This window comes from Parasteatoda tepidariorum, chromosome 1 (genome assembly GCF_982258835.1).
Source record: "Parasteatoda tepidariorum strain Cologne lab strain chromosome 1, Ptep-v5.0, whole genome shotgun sequence".
Lineage (NCBI taxonomy): Eukaryota > Metazoa > Arthropoda > Arachnida > Araneae > Theridiidae > Parasteatoda > Parasteatoda tepidariorum.
This window is the reverse complement of record NC_141755.1, coordinates 96,195,333-96,213,485: the sequence shown is the minus strand read 5'-3', so window position 1 is coordinate 96,213,485 and position 18,153 is coordinate 96,195,333. Positions and strand designations below refer to the sequence as shown.

The following is an 18,153-nucleotide window of genomic DNA, read 5'->3' as shown; positions in this document are numbered from 1 at the left end:
ACTATTTAAAATAGGCAGGTCATTATGAGGTAGGTCTACCTATCTTCTGCTAATCTTTTGTTTTTTCAATAACTTTATATTTAAGCATATTACTTATAAAATAATGTTTTTTAGTTTATAGGAATATGAAATATTTTTTTCATCAAATTTAACTGGTCACAACTTAAACAAAAGGGAGAGAATTATTATCTGAAAAAGATCAGCATCTAGGAAAACAAATTTTAACATTTTTAGTTTAATTACTGCAATTAATTAAGGGACATTTACTATATTGGTTTATTAAAATACCGAAAAGGGTGAAATTGGCTTAGAATTGCCCAGTAAGCATTTGATACGATATAGTTTCTCAAAACTTTGGGTTTATCCTAAGACAATGCTTTTAAATCTAATCCTAATATTAAAGAAAAGAAACTTATTCTAAGTTAACAATTAAAAAACAATATTTTTTAAGTTTTTGCGTATATCATAACAAAATTTAAATATTCAGTTATAATTTAAATATTTGAACATATCTCTTAAAATTTTGAAAACATCCAACATTTCAGGTTTTAAAACAAATCCAAATTGAATGTAAGTAGAGAAAGATAATTAAATTTATGCTTTTAGTGAAAATTAACTTGATGTTTTTTTTTGTGCCATTAACCATTTATACCACTTGTTGCTGTTTAGTTGTGGTTCTAAAAATAGATGAAAACAATGATAGTTAAGATAAAGATAAAGTAACTATACTGTAAAAAATTTTAAAAAGTGATATTTTTTATCATTTAAAATCACATACCTAATTTAGAGAAAGAAAAATACTTAAATTTATTAATATGATTTTTTATATTGACTTATGTTTGTGTTTTATTTATTCGTATAGTATTTTTTTACTTTGCTTTTTTCAGTTTATTTTTTATATTTTAGTTGCAACCAAATCAGAATCCACTGAAATCCTACCTAATCTAGTTACTGTAGCAATTAATGCTACCGACGACACATTTATTAACGTATCATCAGGTACTACAGCACTTGAATTTCTTTAATGTTTCATTTAAATTATTTAAATGTTATAATTATGTTTTATTTCGCTCATCTGTTTTATTTTTTTATCTTTTTGCTGTTATAATTTTATTTAGATATATTTTAATAGCCAACTTTGGTTTTTTTTATGTACAATGCTTTCTGTATTTTTACTTCTGATATATTTGCTTCCCTCCTTAATTTCAAACAAAATAATTTTTAATTTAATGAATTAACTTTAATATCTTTCGATAATATATAAACTCAAATTTTCTATGTATGTTATATAAAATAATAAACCGGTCTCATTTTTGTCACAGTTTAATGAGGTCTTGTTCTGTTTATTATTTTTAAGAAGCACAAATAATATATAAACTCAAATTTTCTATGTATGTTATATAAAATAATAATCCGGTCTCATTTTTGTCACAGTTTAATGAGGTCTTGTTCTGTTTATTATTTTTAAGAAGCACAAATAATATATAAACTCAAATTTTCTATGTATGTTATATAAAATAATAATCCGGTCTCATTTTTGTCACAGTTTAATGAGGTCTTGTTCTGTTTATTATTTTTAAGAAGCACAAATAATATATAAACTCAAATTGTCTATGTATGTTATATAAAATAATAAACCGGTCTCATTTTTGTCACAGTTTAATGAGGTCTTGTTCTGTTTATTATTTTTAAGAAGCGCAAATTACATTCAGACTGCATTTACAGCTACGTACACAGAGCATGTAACTTAATTATTACCAAATAAAATGTATTTTCCAAATATGAAGAAAAAGATTCTTTATTACATAGCCTAGGTTTGGAATGTTCCATTCTCTGAAAAGTAGGTTAATTAGCTAAAAGTAAGATTATTCCTTTATCCAGAAGCTAATAATAAAAATATTTGGGAAGAAAAGTGTTGTTAGATCACCTATTTACTACTGTTTTTAATTGTTTTAAATTAAAATATTTTTCATTGTATTAATGCTAAAGCGTGTCTAAGTAGCACTCGTTATTTTTTTTAATACTACTGAAAAAACAATTTTTAGTATCATGAAGAAACTTAGAAAAAACATTTTTGAAAACTTAGAAAAAACATTTTAGTATCATGAAAAAACTTAGAAAATTTTTTTTTAAAGGTTACTATTACTACTATACTATTCTATATTTTTCAATATTCCATATTATCCTAACAATACTATTCTATACTCTATTCTAATAATATTCTAATAATACTATTCTATATTATTCTAATTCTATTTAGTCACTTTCAGTGACATTTAAATTAACATTATTAAATAGTACCAATTTTTCCTTGGCGCATTCTATACATCTGGAAATGATATTTTCTATATTTCCAGGTTGGATAATCCTTATGGAGCAGCAAGAAAAAGCAAATCAATCAATAATTATCCAATATTATACAAGATATCCTTTAATGACCTCCCTTAATGTACTTAAAATCATTGTAACAAAGAGTTAAATTAAGCAACATTCATATAAGAGGTTACAGCATTCATAAGTCATAAGTCGTACATGAATATTTTTATAATAACTAGTTTTAATAAACTTTATAACTAGTTTAATTAGTTTTTCTTACTGTTGTTCATAATATTTTTTCTAAATTAATAAAAATTTCATTCCTTCAACTTTGTTTCATTCGTGGTATTGAAACTCATTTGCTTTGAAACTTTATACTCAGATAATCAGTTTTATGATTAATTTATTACTTGCTTTGCTCTTATTGATCTTAAAAGTGACTGGTCAGAGTTTGAAAACATTTTTATTCCTTTTCTCTTATAAATTAATTAGAAAATTCAAAAGTGCCTTACTTGTTACTTTATTTTTACAAGAGCTCTAAAAAAATATGCATTCAGAGTGGTCATTATACAACCCCCATAATAATAAATTTAATAGCAATAAAATAGAATTCGGTATTATGAAGCATTTTATGTGACGAAAACTAAAATTTTCGAAACAAAAAATAATCATTTCGACTAATTCAGCAAGACCTTTTACGTTTGTTGAATAAAATTTAAAAACTTTTGTTTCACTTTTAATTTTCATTACTAATTATTTAGACAATTCCTTTAGAGCTAAGTTTTCGATATTCTGCTTACTTGAACTAAGTAAACTTTCAAATTAAATTCCTATTAATTTACTAGTTTTCATGAAACCTCTAAAAATATAAATTAAGAGTGGTCATTACACAACACCCTTAATAATGAATTAAATAACAATCAAATAGAATTTGGTTTTCAAAGCATTTTGTGTGAAACAAAATGTATATTTTGTTTTGTGAAATAAAAAATACTTATTTCGATTTGTTCTGAAAAACCTTTTAAATTTGCTTAATAAGTCTTAGAAAATTTTGTCTAACTTTTAATTATCTTACCAATTAATAATGCATTTTCTTGTATACTAAGATTTCGAAATTCTGCTTTTTGACACTAAGTAAGATTTCAAATTCATATCATATAATTCATTTCTTATCTCCAAATATAGAGCTTTCTCTATCAGGCAACTATTGGAACGGTGCGTTAGGTTGTACTCAAGTGTTTGATTTCTTAAATATTACTTTCCTTCCTTTGCCATTGCAGCATACACTGAAATATTTATGCGTAAGTAAAATCAAAACAAATTCAAATTTAAATTCAATTTTTCTTAAATCAAATTCTGTTGCGACACAAAAATTTAGTTTTTTATCTGTTTCATTAATTTACAATAATTTGAAAGCCAAATGTAAAAAATAAACCCATTTTTTAAACTGACAAAGTTATAGTTTTTGAATACCCCTTTAGTAATACATGTAGTTTAATCACATGCTACATATAATTTTCATGAGACAAATTCATTTCAGATCAAATATTATTTAGACAAAACATTTCGGGAAAAATAACGTTTACGAAACATCTCATTAACAAAATAAATTCTGATGAACTGTAAGAAAAATTTTTGGGAAAAAAATTTATGGATTACATACTTCACTTTAAAAAATTTAAAGAAGTAAGCCAATGCATAAAACGCGTGTGAATTAAAGTTCATGGATAGCATTTAGTAATTCATGTTGTTTAATAGCCATAACTCACATATGGTTTGTAGACAAAATGTCTTTGCTAAGTTTTTTCCGGACAAAATATCTTTGAAATTAAATATCTCGCGAAAGAAATAATTTGTTTTTACGTAACATCCCGTTAACAAATTATCATCTGACCTAATTGATTCGTGAACAAAATGTTAATATGAGGAAAGCATTATGTAGATAAAATTTCACTTGAATTTTTAATGACTTGAAAAAATTGTCATTTTGACGAATTATACTTTCTACAGTTCGCAAAAAAAAAAACGGTTCACCGTGAATAGCTTTTGATCTAATGATCGGATATTCATGTTTTTTGCACTTTACAAGGTAGAATAGTTCCTAAGAAATCCAATTTTAAAAAAGTATTTTTAAAATTCAATTTCTCAAGAACTATTCTACTGTTTTTGCTCAAATTTTGCATTTTGCCAAGTAACATTGCATTAATGCCATGTAAACAATTGTATATTAAACAATTCAAAACATTTTCGACTATTAATAAATAATGTAATAAAAAATAATGAATGTTTTTCAAAAAATCACATTTTTGCATGGAAATATCTCTGAATAAACGAATATTATAATTATGAGCGAAATAATTTTTCACTCGCTTAGAAAAGTGCGAAATATAGCGAAATAAGCAAAAAGTAAAGTTGACATTAAGGGTCCAAACTTGGAGCACTCTTTTTAAACTATGGGGACCGTATTTCCCCGATTACAACCCAACCACCCCCTTTATATTTGCGGTTAGAAATCTGCATCTGTCGAAAAAATTTGTGTTTCTTCAGAGAATCATATTTTTGCTTCTGATTTCGTAATTTAAAGTATTATGTGTATTAATTAACATATTTTTTGTTGCACCCACGAACCATTAAGATTAAGTTTAAAACGTGAAGATCGAATCATGAAATCAAAAGTTATTCAGGGTGATCCATTTATGTAATTATTTTTTGCACACTGCAACAGATGTAGAGTAGGTTGTTTGTATTTAAAAGAGCTTTCCTTGCTATTCATTGAAGAATCATTGCTATCAAATGAATTACTATTTTTTTTATTTTGACTGTTGAATATTTTTACGCGAATTTTTCATTCAATATATCAGTGTATATTTCTTGTGAATGTATTAACATGTTTAGGAATGTACTTAATTGCTCCTCAATTTTTTTTTTAATTTTCGGCATTTTTTGACATGTTAACGAAATTAAAACTAACTAATTTTTTTGATGAATAAATTTTATTCGAGATTTGAGTGAATACTGAAGATAATTGTTCTAATTAATCTCCTTCTATAGTTGAAAAAAAATATTAACTTTCTCTGAAAGAAAGTAAGAATTAAAGAACGTTTTCGTAAAAGGAAAGTTGCATTCTGCTTTTTAAGTCCAGAATGAAATAACGATATAAATATTGGTTTTAATGTTTTATTTAAAAAAAATCAGAAAGAGTCAGTATTATTTTCTATAACCTATAATAATCTAAAGTTCAAAAAGGTCGGCAGTTTCATGAGCCTAAAAAAACTATTTGATTACATTAAAGTACACTTCAAACTTTTTTTCTTTCAGAAACTCAAAAGTAATTTTTCAGAATATTCTAAATAAACTATTTTCTAACTTCTAAATAAACTATTCTAAATAAACTATATTCTCTGAAGAAAAAAATTTGTAAGAATTTAAATTTTTTTTTATCCTTTGACATTTTCAAACCTTTTTCTATCTTTATTTTATGCACTAAACAAATTTTGAACTTTCAGTCGTATTCCCAATTTAGAAATCTCTGCCTTTGATGTAAATTCGCAACGGATCTGCAAACTTTCAACATCAAAGTTATTTTTGACAAACATTTCGCTGGAAAAAAAATTGATGAACAGCGAACTTAACTAATAAATTTTCCCGCAATCTTTTTAACTTTAAGACAGTTTTCCAGTTAAATTAAGGGAACCTTAAAGTATCTCAGAAATAATTTTCGTCTTTTTATTCCAATTTATTGCATTTTGTACCATAATATAAATTTGAACAAAACTGTATTTAACTTAATTGCATTTAACTTAAAACTGTATTTAACACTATTATTGTCAACAAAACTCCTTAAAATCGAAACATTCCAAATTGAAACTCTTCATATAGTTTGTGAAATCAATGTTGAATTGAAATAAAAATCAATAATTATTTCTCATTTTGTTAAAAGAATGTCGAAGTTTGTACAAAATGCAATATGTGCGTGACCATTCCAAACCATCCACTCAATTGTGTTGCCATGACGCAAGACGGTCTATTTAAACGACGCACTGTGGGCCAGAAGACCATGATCTTTGGCCAAAAGTCAAAAATTAAATTTTCAACCCAAATTTTGAAACAAATTTTATCGAAATACTAATTTTGGCCACGAAACCTTGGATGCTGGCCCACTGTGCGACGTGACATTCTGCAGCGGCTGATGAAGTCAAACAAATTCGTGCTTCTAATCTGATAAGAAAAAGAAAATCAAAATCACCAATTATGCACATTTAATTTGAAAACTCCTATTTTGAAGATATTATTGTATGCATACTTTTTTGTTCATTTTTATTCTATTATGGGGCATAAGTTTTCCATAAAGTTCACACTTTATGTGGAATTTCCAATTCTATTTTTTTTTCAATCAATAAAATTGTACTTAAGAATAAAAAACAATTCTCGTGAAGGAACCGAAAAGTTTATAACACACAATGTTCCATCTCTCTGTCTTGTATACTTCAAATTTTAAAATTTTATAACTTCAAAAAACTTTTAGTAATGCACTACTTTTATACTATATGAGGATAAAAAAATTATTTACAGTTGAAAAGTTGAAATGCGTTCATATTTGAAATGAGTGAATAACTTCTTTTATTATCTACCACTTTTGGTTTAAAAGTGAAATAAAAAAATTACTTGATTTCATATCCATATAAAGACATACATTACAAATTTGATAGACTAAGCTGAACGCTAGTAAAGAAATCATACTGCTAACTTCATTAAATTTTTTTCAAATCATCTGTCCTCTTATGATGTAGTTGAGTTTTAACTACTCAAGTATCAATCTTAATAATTCAGTTATATTTTTGTAAAAATTCAGGAATCAAGGAGCAAATTCAAAAATACATCAAAAATGCACTTCTTCAAATAAATATAAATAACACAAAACAATAAATTAAGTCTTCTTTTTTAAAAAAATACTGTCAAGTTTATAAGAGAAAAGCAAAAAATATGGTATTTTTCTCTAATCTAAATAATATTAATAACAATTTATTCACACAAACTGCTAAAATTTTAAAAATGAATGTTGTTTGTAAAACATCTTCACCGAATTGTTACCAACAATGAACAAAAGTTGTAAAGCAACTAAGTTAAAAAGTTGAATCTATCTAGGGAAAAAATAATGAAAAAAATTGATTAATTTTGCACAACTTCAAATGTTATTTTTCACTGCATTTATGATTTCTATTCCATTAAAATAAAATCGTTTGAAAATCCAATTTTGTTTTTTTTTTCAGATGGACAAGCTTAATCTGATTAACAAGATTGTTAAATTGAAGTTTCAATTAAGGTTCCAAATTTAATTTTTAATAAGTTTATTTTTTTATTAGGATTGCTTGAAATTCAATTTAAAATGCTTAACCTCACTCTGCATCATATCACTCTTCTTGTTTATCGTTTGATTTTTCATTTATGACGAGCATAGTTTTGAATTATATAAGTACATCGCAATTTATAATCATAACTTATATAAAATTCGATGAATAATATGCTAAAAAATCAAAAACGTGTAAAGTGTCTATTCATTTTATTCGAAAAAAAATAGTTTTGAAAGACATAGGAATATCAGAAAGGCGTTTGAACATTTTTTATTTTTACTTTAAGGGCTTAAAAGAATAAATTAATTTTCCACACTTATAATATTTCTTAACATCGTAATCAAAATGTCATCGTACTTGTTCTTCTAAAAAACAATTTTATGCATACCTAAAAAAAAATTATCTGCTTTACCTCTTACTATGCTTTATTATTCTAGATGACTCTAGTAGTTCTGTTGATTACGAAGATGAGAATGGATTAGGCGACTCGCCCCCAAAATCTATAGAAGAAGGTAAGTACTGAAGTCCTTACTGGTCTTTTTTTTTGCATTCTCTAAAATACCTAGATATTCCCTCAAGTTCCGTACTTCAATATATATATATATATATATATATATATATATATATATATATATATATATATATATATATATATATATATATATATATATATATATATATATAGGAAGTTTGCGGTGTCGTTTGCGCTGTCGTGCCACAGGTCCCTGGTTCGATCCTGGGGCCGGGCAAGTTTGACTCAGCCTTTCATCCCTTCAGTGGGTCAATAAATGAGTACCAAGCATGCTTGGGAACTAAACACTGGGGTTCCGCGTTCGGCTGACCACCTGATTGGAACATCTGCTCCTGCACACCAGAGCCCAAGGTCAAGAAAACTGAGATGGGCACAGTTGGCCTTGGCCCTATGGGCTGTCGCGCCACTGAGTTTAGTTTAGAGTTTAGTAGCCGGACAGCAGCTCAAAGTTTGGTCCACTAATTATTAATTTTTCTTCTTGTTACTTTCGTCAAAGTTCATTAAATTTTTAAGGGAATCGAAAAAAATTCATAAAAGCTTATAAAATTTGCTTATCAAAAAATACTTTCATTTAAATTATAATGTTTAATAAATATTTTTTTTATTATTATTATTTTGTTTAAAAATGGTGGAAAAAAATTTGTATCGTGAGGCAGAAAACTTTTACATTATATCAAAATATGTAATTTTAGGTAACAAAATACAAAATTTGAAAAAAAATCGGTCAAATTATTCCTACACTTAAAAATTTAGAAATAAATTTACAAAAAGTAGAATTTAGAATTTTTGTTACTCAAGAATTATTCAACATATATTTTTCAAATTTTAGGTTTCAACATCTAAAAATAGTTTAAAGTAATGTAAAAATTTGAAAACCATACAAATCAAATAATGTTTTGACTATTACTAAGTAAAATAATGAATAAATGCTAAAAATTAATTTATGCGTGGAATTATTTTTTAAAAACGAATTTCATAATTGAGTGCAATTTTTTTTAATTTACTATAACAGTTTTCGAGATACAGCAAAATAAGTAAAAATTGAAATTTACATTAAGTGCTCCAAACTTCAGACTGCTTTCTTGCCTAGACTAATGTAATCGTGTTTTTCAGATAACAGTTGCCCCCTCCCCCTCCCACATATTTTTGTAGGCTAAGAATTTCTAATCTGCCGTAAATGTGTATGTTTATTCTAAAAAAAAAAGATGTTTTTGTGTTGAATAATTTTGTAACTTAATTGATAGTTATCACTTACTAAACAATATATCTGGAGTAACCTCTTGGTAACCATTGGTAACCTTGAGGTAACCATTAAGGTTGATACTTAGTTTGTGAAATTAATGCGTAATATAAAATGTTTTAATGACGTGTTCTTTACGAAAAATCTTTAAATAGAGCTTAACTTTGATAATTTATAAAATGTTGAATAAAAAATGTTAAAAAACAACCTATAAACTTGTTCGAAATAAAAGGAAATGTATATTTTTATTTTAGAAAGGTTTCAAGCTTTAGAAGTTGATTTTATAGGAAGTGAGTGCAAAGTTGAAAATTCTTTTACGAAAAACAAATACTGAAATATCAGATGTGAAAACCTTTTTCTTTTCTTTCTAGGTGAAGATTTAACTAAGGGTTATACTAGAGGTAAACAATGTATTTTAATATTTTATTTCATTATTGTGTTTCTACAGTTATAGTTTGAGTTCGTTAAATGTTTTATTTTATGCTAAGGATGAAGCTTAACTATCCTACTCAAAGTAGAATTTTTCTTTGTTCTCTTTTACAGTTGAAAAAAATTAACTAGTATAAAACATGGAGAAAAACATTTTGCTAGATTTACTGTACTTTATAGTAATGAAACCTTCTGATAAAAGAAACCATAATTCCGGTTATAAAACCAAAATATACTGCATTTAAACCATTCATTTTGTAATTTTTCAGTTTATATGACAACGGTTTACCGGAAATTCTACTTTTCCAAGTTCTTATTGACGCACATCTAGTGAAAAATACGAAAGTGAAAAGTAAATTTAATTGAATAAATGGCTTTTACGCCATGCTCTAAGGTATGAGGATTTCCAAATTTCACTAAATTTTATCACGTATTATAACACCATATTTCATAGTTATTTTTAATAAATCATTAAGAAAGCTCTTCGGTAAAAATTACCCAGCTTTTTGGTGTTCCCATAGAGTCAAAAACACGGTAAATTTTACCATAATCTGATAGTTTTGACCATACTTTTTCTCTCTGTGAACGATAGATTAAATACTTTAAACATCTAATGTCTTCTTTCTTTTTCAAAATAAATCTCCAATTAGGAGATGTTTTATCACCTATACCTATAAAAAAAAACTATAAAACCTATACCTATATAAAAAGATCCCCTTTATGAAAAAAATCATAAAGTCTGTCACTAAAGTTTTTTCAAATATTGTAATTCCAAACAATCATCATCATCATCAATGGCTCGACAGCCCAGGGTGGGCCTTGGCCTTCTCAGGAAGTTTTTTCCAGACTAACCTTTTTCCTGCTAGTGTTTTCCAGTTTTTAGTTTTTAAGACCAAAAGATCTTTTTCTAGGCTATCTATCCATCTCAAATTTCCTGCCTCTTTTTTGTGTGCCAGCTAGTTTGGAATTGAAAACTCAATTTGTGGTACGATCTTCGTCCATTCTGATAACGTGGCCCGAACATTTTATTCTTTGTCATTTAATTAAGTTAATAATATCAGGTTCATTATATGTGTGATAAAGCTCTAAATTTGTTCTACTAAGTCACATACCATTTTTTTTAATGTTTTAAATGTTTTAAGCATCTAAAATGAACAAATCTTTCTTTTTCAAAATAAATCTCCAATTAAGAGATATTTTATCTCCTACATAAAAAAAATCATTAAAAGCTATGATCAGTTTTCAATTTTTCCATATATTGTAATTCCAAACAATGCAGTGAGAAAAAATACTCAACTTTTCAAACATAAGAAAATTCCATCATAAATTTATTTAATTTTTTTAAACAAAAATAGTGGATTTTTTACATAATACCACCATTTTTATCATCAGTATTAGAGATATGGACAAAATTAACCGTTTAATCGTTTACCGTTCTAACCGTTTACGAAAGAAATTTAACTAACTGGTAATGGATAACTGTTACCATGTATATTAAAAATAATCTGAAATTTAAAAGATAAATTCAATAATAAAGAAGGAAATAGAAATATAAAATTTGTCATTTGTTCCATTTGTGAAGTTTGGCGATTTATTCTCAGCAAGTCTCAAAATTAGCTTCGCAGTTCATACACAGTCGAATTTGAAAGAATAAAACAACGTTAGTAACTGCTCTCTAAATTAATTATATTAAAGCCTCTAATGTACGTAATTTTTGAATTTATGAAAAATATATGTTAAAAACATCTTACAAAAATTAAAAAGTTAAAATAATGAGACTTCCTGTTAATTAATTGTTAATAATAAAAAATATCTTATGGTCTGGTTAGAATAATAAATTGTTTTAGCATTTTCTGTTATCGTATAATTATATGAAGATTCCCTTTGATTAAATCATTAATAATGAAATTTCTTTTTGTTAATAATAAATTGTTTTTATATTTTCTGTTATTGTTTATTTGCTTCTACATAATGAAACTTACTGTAATTAAATAACTAATAATTAAAAGTATCGTATAGTCTCTTAAACTTAATGAATAATTTTATTATTTTCTGTGATTGTTTAATTGCTTAAACACATTGAAAATTACTTTAGTTAAATAATTAATAATGAAAAATATCGTATAGTCTGTTAAAAATAATGAATTGTTTTATAATTTTCTGTTATTGTTTATTTGTTTTAACATAAAACTTCCAGACATTATATAATTAATAATGAAAAATGTCCTACAAACTGTTGAAAACTAAATTGCTTTGACATTTTCTCTGCGCAATCTGAACTCCTTTTGGCATCAAACTATTAATTACATGCTGAATGAACCCATAATTTGCTTGAAGTAGTAGTAGCAAAATACTTTTTTACGTCTTATATCAATAATTATGACCTTATTGGTAATGGAATACTAAGAATATATTGGTAATGGAATACTAAGAATAAAATGGAAAATAGAATGAAATTTTAATTGTGTATTTTTGTAGTAGTAAAAGGGTTAATATTTAAGTTTTTATTTACTTTACTTTGTAGCTAAAAGTAAACAATAAGTATAATTCGTTATAACAAATATATGATATGACACAATTTATTTCATTTATTTATTTATTTTAGTGGTGGAGCCAAATCTTTGCAAATACAGCTAATTCTAAACGAAATGTGTTGGAGGCCAATTCAACCGAATTTAAAAGGCACCAGTGAAGATTCACATCTGAAAAGAATTATTTATTCCTTAAGTTAAATTATTGCTGGCGTATACAAGAAATTACACGAAATAAAATGTTATAGTTTTATTTGGTGATTTCTTTTTGGTGTGTGAATTTTGATTCAGAAATAAACAATTAATAATATTTAGAGTTGTTTGTTTATGAGGAGGACGCTATACCGTGAGAGGAAAATTCCATGACAAATTCTTTTTTTACGGATATCAGTAATTTAAAAAGTATAGAAAAAAAGGATTTCAGGTAAACTTAGAGTAATAAAGTTTATTCGATACTTTCAAATTTTAATATACTAATTGAAATGAAAGAGAATTAGTAATGAAAAGTTTTTTTTTCATAGTATAGCGTCTTCTAAAAAAAGGAGGATTCAAAGTAAAATTTGGTGAAAAAATTATTATTCTTTCAAAATGCGTTATTTCAGTATGAATTGGATAAAATCATAAACTTTAAATCAATACGTATCTTTATTTTGAGTGCTGTTTAAGATAAAACTTTTTCAATCTTACTATCCGATCAACTAATTTTATTTTTAAAACTGTCTAGCACCTTAATTTTTATTTAAATGTTTATACAAGCCTAGACAGAACAAAACCCTATTAATGTTTCTCAAATATTTCTTTGAAACTTTTCCAAAAAGTGAAAGAACAACTAACTTGATTTCAAATAATTTCAAACTTTTATTTTGAATCTTTATAGAGCTGTTGCAATTCTAATGATCATAGTAAACACATTGTTCCTTTAACTACTATTACCAAAGAAAATATATACCTCAAGTATGCATTTCGAGTAAAATAAACTATTTGGGAAACACCCATGACATTTTATGCACTACTATTTCTGAATTTCTAAAAAAATTGTAAGGTGTTTTGTAAAGATAACACCTAATATACACCGAAGAGCCATTGCATTATGACCACCCTGCTAATAACATGTAGGACCACCTTTAGCCCTCAAAACTGTTAGCACCCGCCTTGGCATTGAATCCACAAGGTGCTGATAGGTAGTCTGAGGTATCTGGTACCAAGCGCTCACCAACTGGCCCTGCAATTCCCTCACATTGCGAGGGGGTAGCGTGGCAGCACGAATTTGGTTTTCCAAGTGGGACCACAAATGCTCTATTGGATTAAGGTCAGGTGAATTTGAGGGCCAAGACATGACTTGAAAGTCAATGGAATGTTCCTCGAACCAATCCATGACGATTCGACCCTTATAACATGGTGCATTATCCTGTTGGTAAACACCATCCCCAGCAGGAAAACTGTTGCCATGAATGGGTGAACCTGGTCTGCAACTATGTTCAAGTAGCTTACAGACGTCAGGGATTGTTCTATGAGGATTATGGGTTCTAATGTGCCCCATGAAAGCATTGTTCCTGGGCGAGAAACCATGAAAACCTGGGCTAGCCCATTGTTACAGATGGAGGGTGGTCATAATGTATTGTGTATTTTTAACTTCTGAGTATAAAGGACTATTTTTTAATGTTGATAGAATTTACAGAGGACAACTCATAGCCATTATAGTTTACAATTTTATATAGTGCAACAACATATTTTTTTTATTTATTTGTTAGTTACGGCTATGGCAATTTTTGAAAGCTATTATTTTATTTAATTTTTGTCTTTTAGGAATTGATTACGAAAAAAAATGAAAATATAAAGGATAAAATCAACAGATTTAAGATGAGAAGAGGTTGTTGTGTGATGGTAGCAGTCCACAAAATGAAAGATTGGAAAAAATATTGGTTACGATTTCTTAATGAAATTTCGAGCATAGTAGCTAATTTTAACAATCATAAACATGATATTAAATACCTTCGAATGAATATAAGGTTGTGTTATATATATATATTGCTACCATTTAATTTTTCATTGTTTAATGTCGATATTTAACTACTACTAAATAAATTTCAAAAACTACATTTTTACTCAATGACCTTGATCGGTTAAATTATTGTTAAGTAAAAATATAGAAACAGAAATAAAATGAAGTTAATAGAACATAGAGAAAAACAGTAACTTCTTTTGACTGTTGAGCCACAGATGTGATGTAGTTTGAGTATATCTGCATTTAAACTCAACATGAAGCGAACTTCAACCAAACATTAATGAATTATTTTAACCCTTTTAAAAAATATTAATATAATGCGTAATTCAATAACTGAAACAATATTTAATGAAAATTATACGCAAGAGAATTTTGAATTTTTTATTCTTGCCGAAAAGTTAAGTAACAGAATTTAAGTGAAATCTTATCCTACGTAAATAATCATAAAGGAATATCTGATCTGAGCCGAAAATCAATGTGTTTTTCTTTTTCTGTAGAAGTTCTTATTTTTTTAAAGTTTTTTTTTTCATTTTAATTCTTATTTGCTTTTTTTTCTAGAGACGTACGGCAGTTTTCGAAACAAAGGACCATTATTTTTTTAACTTTTTTTTTGCAGTTTTTTCATCTTATGGCTGTTTTTTCTTTTTTTCATTGAGTGCACTGAACAAATTTTCTTCTTCATATATCCCTCGATGTCTTTTGCTTCGCTTTAGCGACCAAAACTTAAAACTTTCGGTGTCTTTCATGTCATCAATCAATACTGCTGTGGATGTTTGTTTTTCTCTCCAAACCTGGTGTTTCTCCCTCTGAACTTGTTGTTACTTTCTCTAAAACTCATGTCACTTCTCAAAACTTGATGGTTTCTTTCTCAAAACTAGGTTTCTTCTTCCAAACTTGATGGTTTCTTTCTCAAAACGTGATGGTTTCTTTCTCAAAACATAATGGTTTCTTTCTCAAGCGTGATGGTTTCTTTCTCAATTGTGATGGTTTCTTTCTCAAAACATGATGGTTCTTTCTCAAAATGTGATGGTCCTCTCTCAAAATGTGATGATTCTTTCTCAAAGCTTGATGGTTCTTTCTCAAAACTTGATGGTTCTTTCTCAAAACGTGATCGTTTCATTCTCAAAACTAGGTTTCTTTTTTTAAAACTTGATGGTTTTCTCTCAAAACGTGATGGTTTCTTTCACAAAACTAGGTTTCTTTTTCTAAACTTGATGGTTTCCTTCTCAAAACTTGATGGTGGTTTCTTACTCAAACTACGTTTCCTTTTCAAAACTTGATGGTTTCCTTCTCAACACGTGGTGGTTTCTTCCTTGAAACTTGGTGGTTCTTTTTCAAAACATGATTTTTCGTTCTCAAAACTTGATGATTCTTTCTCGGCACTTGATGGTTCGTTCTCGAAACTTGATGATTCTTTTTCAAAACGTGATGTTTCTTTCTTAAAACCCGATGTTATGTACCACCATACCTGACGTTCTTCACTCCAAGCGAGATGTTACTTTCACCAAACCAGACAATTTTTCCTCCAAACCAGATGTTGCTTTTACCAAACCTGATGTTTTGTTCTCCAAATTTTTCTAACTTAAAAATCTCTTATTACAAGGTATAATTAATATACCTTTTCAGCATAGGTAAAAATATACCTAAATCTATAGAAATTCTGCTATATGAATAGACTCCAAAAGTCAGGTATAGGACTACCTGAAGCATTAAGCTAGGTAATAATTACCTATAAAAAATATTTTATTTTGGCTCTAAGTTTTTTTTAATGGTGACGTAAATTTCCTCAAATTTCAATCGAAAAAAACCTGGCAATTACTGGATGGTTGTAACATCAGGATTTTGATCTTCTCTCAATTCTATACCTTAATTCATAGATCTTGACTTATCAGTCTCTCATTTAAAATCTCCCTCTTGTTTCTCCTCGTTCTTTCCTTTTTCCTTCCTCGTTTTTCCTCTAATTCTCTTCCTTTTTTATACGAAACCTAGTCTCTTTCTATTTCAATTTCCTTCTAATCATCCATTTCTTACTCATCTTCTCTGTTTTCTTCTCCTATTTTCTTGAACTCTGATCTTTCTCCGTTCAGTTCATTTCTCTCCAAATTTTTTTATCCATTCTTTTCTCTCTTTTCTTTATTTTCACCCTTATCTTTATTTCCTTTCTCTTCTTCACGACTTTTCCCTTCTTTATGATCTTTCCATATTTTCTTTCTAATTATTTTTCTTAAACATCTGCGTTCCCCACAAATATCTTTATTCTTTTTTGTCATTCCAATAACAATACATTTTTAGCAAACCGGGATTCATCTCAGTGATGGGCTCAAACCTTTGTTCTGTACACACAGTTTTTTTAATTTTAAACACACAAAGTTAAAGAAGAAGAAAAAAGTATGGAACTGTAGTTTGGCTTTCAATCATTAATTTTGCTTCTTCTTGAACTGAAAATACTTTTTTAAGGTAACAAACTTTTGTCTTAAAGACGTTTTGTTCTTACACTTGGTTTCATTTATTTTTTCTATGTTGTTGGTATCTTCAACTAGGACAGGCTTTACGGGTATGCTTGATGGATTTTCTCTTTTCTTTTTTTCTAATTCCGCGTCAACCTGTCTAGCTTTCGCAACGATCTCGAAATAGAAGGTAAGATTTTCGGTTGATCCAAAGTCTCTATATATTGCATCGTTATAAATGGAACTATTGGGTATTATGTAGGATGTTTCCGTTTGAACTGTTGAACTATTAAGAATGTCAGTTGTTGATTCGTTTGTTGATTCGAATTCTATTTCTTGAAGAGATGTCAGCTCAAGTTTATTAATAATCTGATTGTAGGTATTTTCTTCTTTTGAATCTTCATCTTCCTCATATAAAGCTCTCTTGCTCGGAATTAACTTGAAAAATCGCTCTCTAATCTCGTTCCAATCTATGTCTAGTTCGTCTACTGGAATATCGCCGGAACTATTAAGGTTGTCACTTGATGTTTTGTTTACATCCTTAACACTTTCCATTGCTATTTCTTGTGATGTTGTTAGTTCATGGTTATGGGTATTGTGACTATTAGAAACTGATTCTGTTTCTTGAGGGGATGTTAACTCAAGTTTATTAATAGTGTGACTGTAGGTATTTTCTTCTTTTGAATCTTCATCTTCCTCATCTGAAGTTCTCTTGCTGGGAATTAACTTGAAAAATCGCTCTCTAATATCTTTCCAATCTATGTCTAGTTCGTCTGATGGAATATCACTGGAACTATTAAGGTTGTCACTTGATATTTTGTTTACATCCTTAACATTTTCCATTACTATTTCGTGTGATGGTGTTAGTTCAAGGCTATGGGTATTGTGACTATTAGAAACTGATTCAATTTCTTGAAGAGATGTTAACTCAAGTTTATTTATAGTGGTACTGTAGGAATTTTCTTCTTTTGAATCCTCATCTTTCTCATATAAAGCTCTCTTGCTGGGAATTAACTTAAAAAATCGCTCTCTAATCTCCTCCCAATCTATGTCTAGTTCGTCTGATGGAATATCGCTGGAACTATTAAGGTTGTCACTTGATGTTGTGCTTACATCCTTAACATTTTCCATTACTGTTTCGTGTGATGGTGTTAGATCAAGGCTATTGATCATATGACTGTTAACAACTGATTCAGGTACTTTTTCAGAAAATTTTTTACTGTACTTTTCATTTTCAAATAGAATGTGGATGTGAGGCTTTTTTGAGTCCTTTTTGAATCTGAAAGGAAATGTAATTATAAC

At 27.7% G+C, this 18,153-nt stretch overlaps 1 protein-coding gene across 1 annotated transcript in view; it reads left to right on the top strand.

The window, feature by feature from the left end:
• The window catches only part of LOC107441930 (uncharacterized), a 37,921-nt gene extending 25,269 nt beyond the window's left edge, over positions 1-12,652 (top strand). The window contains exons 8-12 of the mRNA XM_087169274.1: positions 907-999; positions 8,105-8,179; positions 9,694-9,729; positions 9,811-9,840; positions 12,474-12,652. Of these exons, the coding sequence (XP_087025400.1) occupies positions 907-999; positions 8,105-8,179; positions 9,694-9,729; positions 9,811-9,840; positions 12,474-12,505 (266 nt within the window). The 3' untranslated portion in view covers positions 12,506-12,652. The remainder of the gene's footprint in view (positions 1-906; positions 1,000-8,104; positions 8,180-9,693; positions 9,730-9,810; positions 9,841-12,473) is intronic.
• The last annotated feature ends 5,501 nt before the right edge of the window (positions 12,653-18,153 follow it).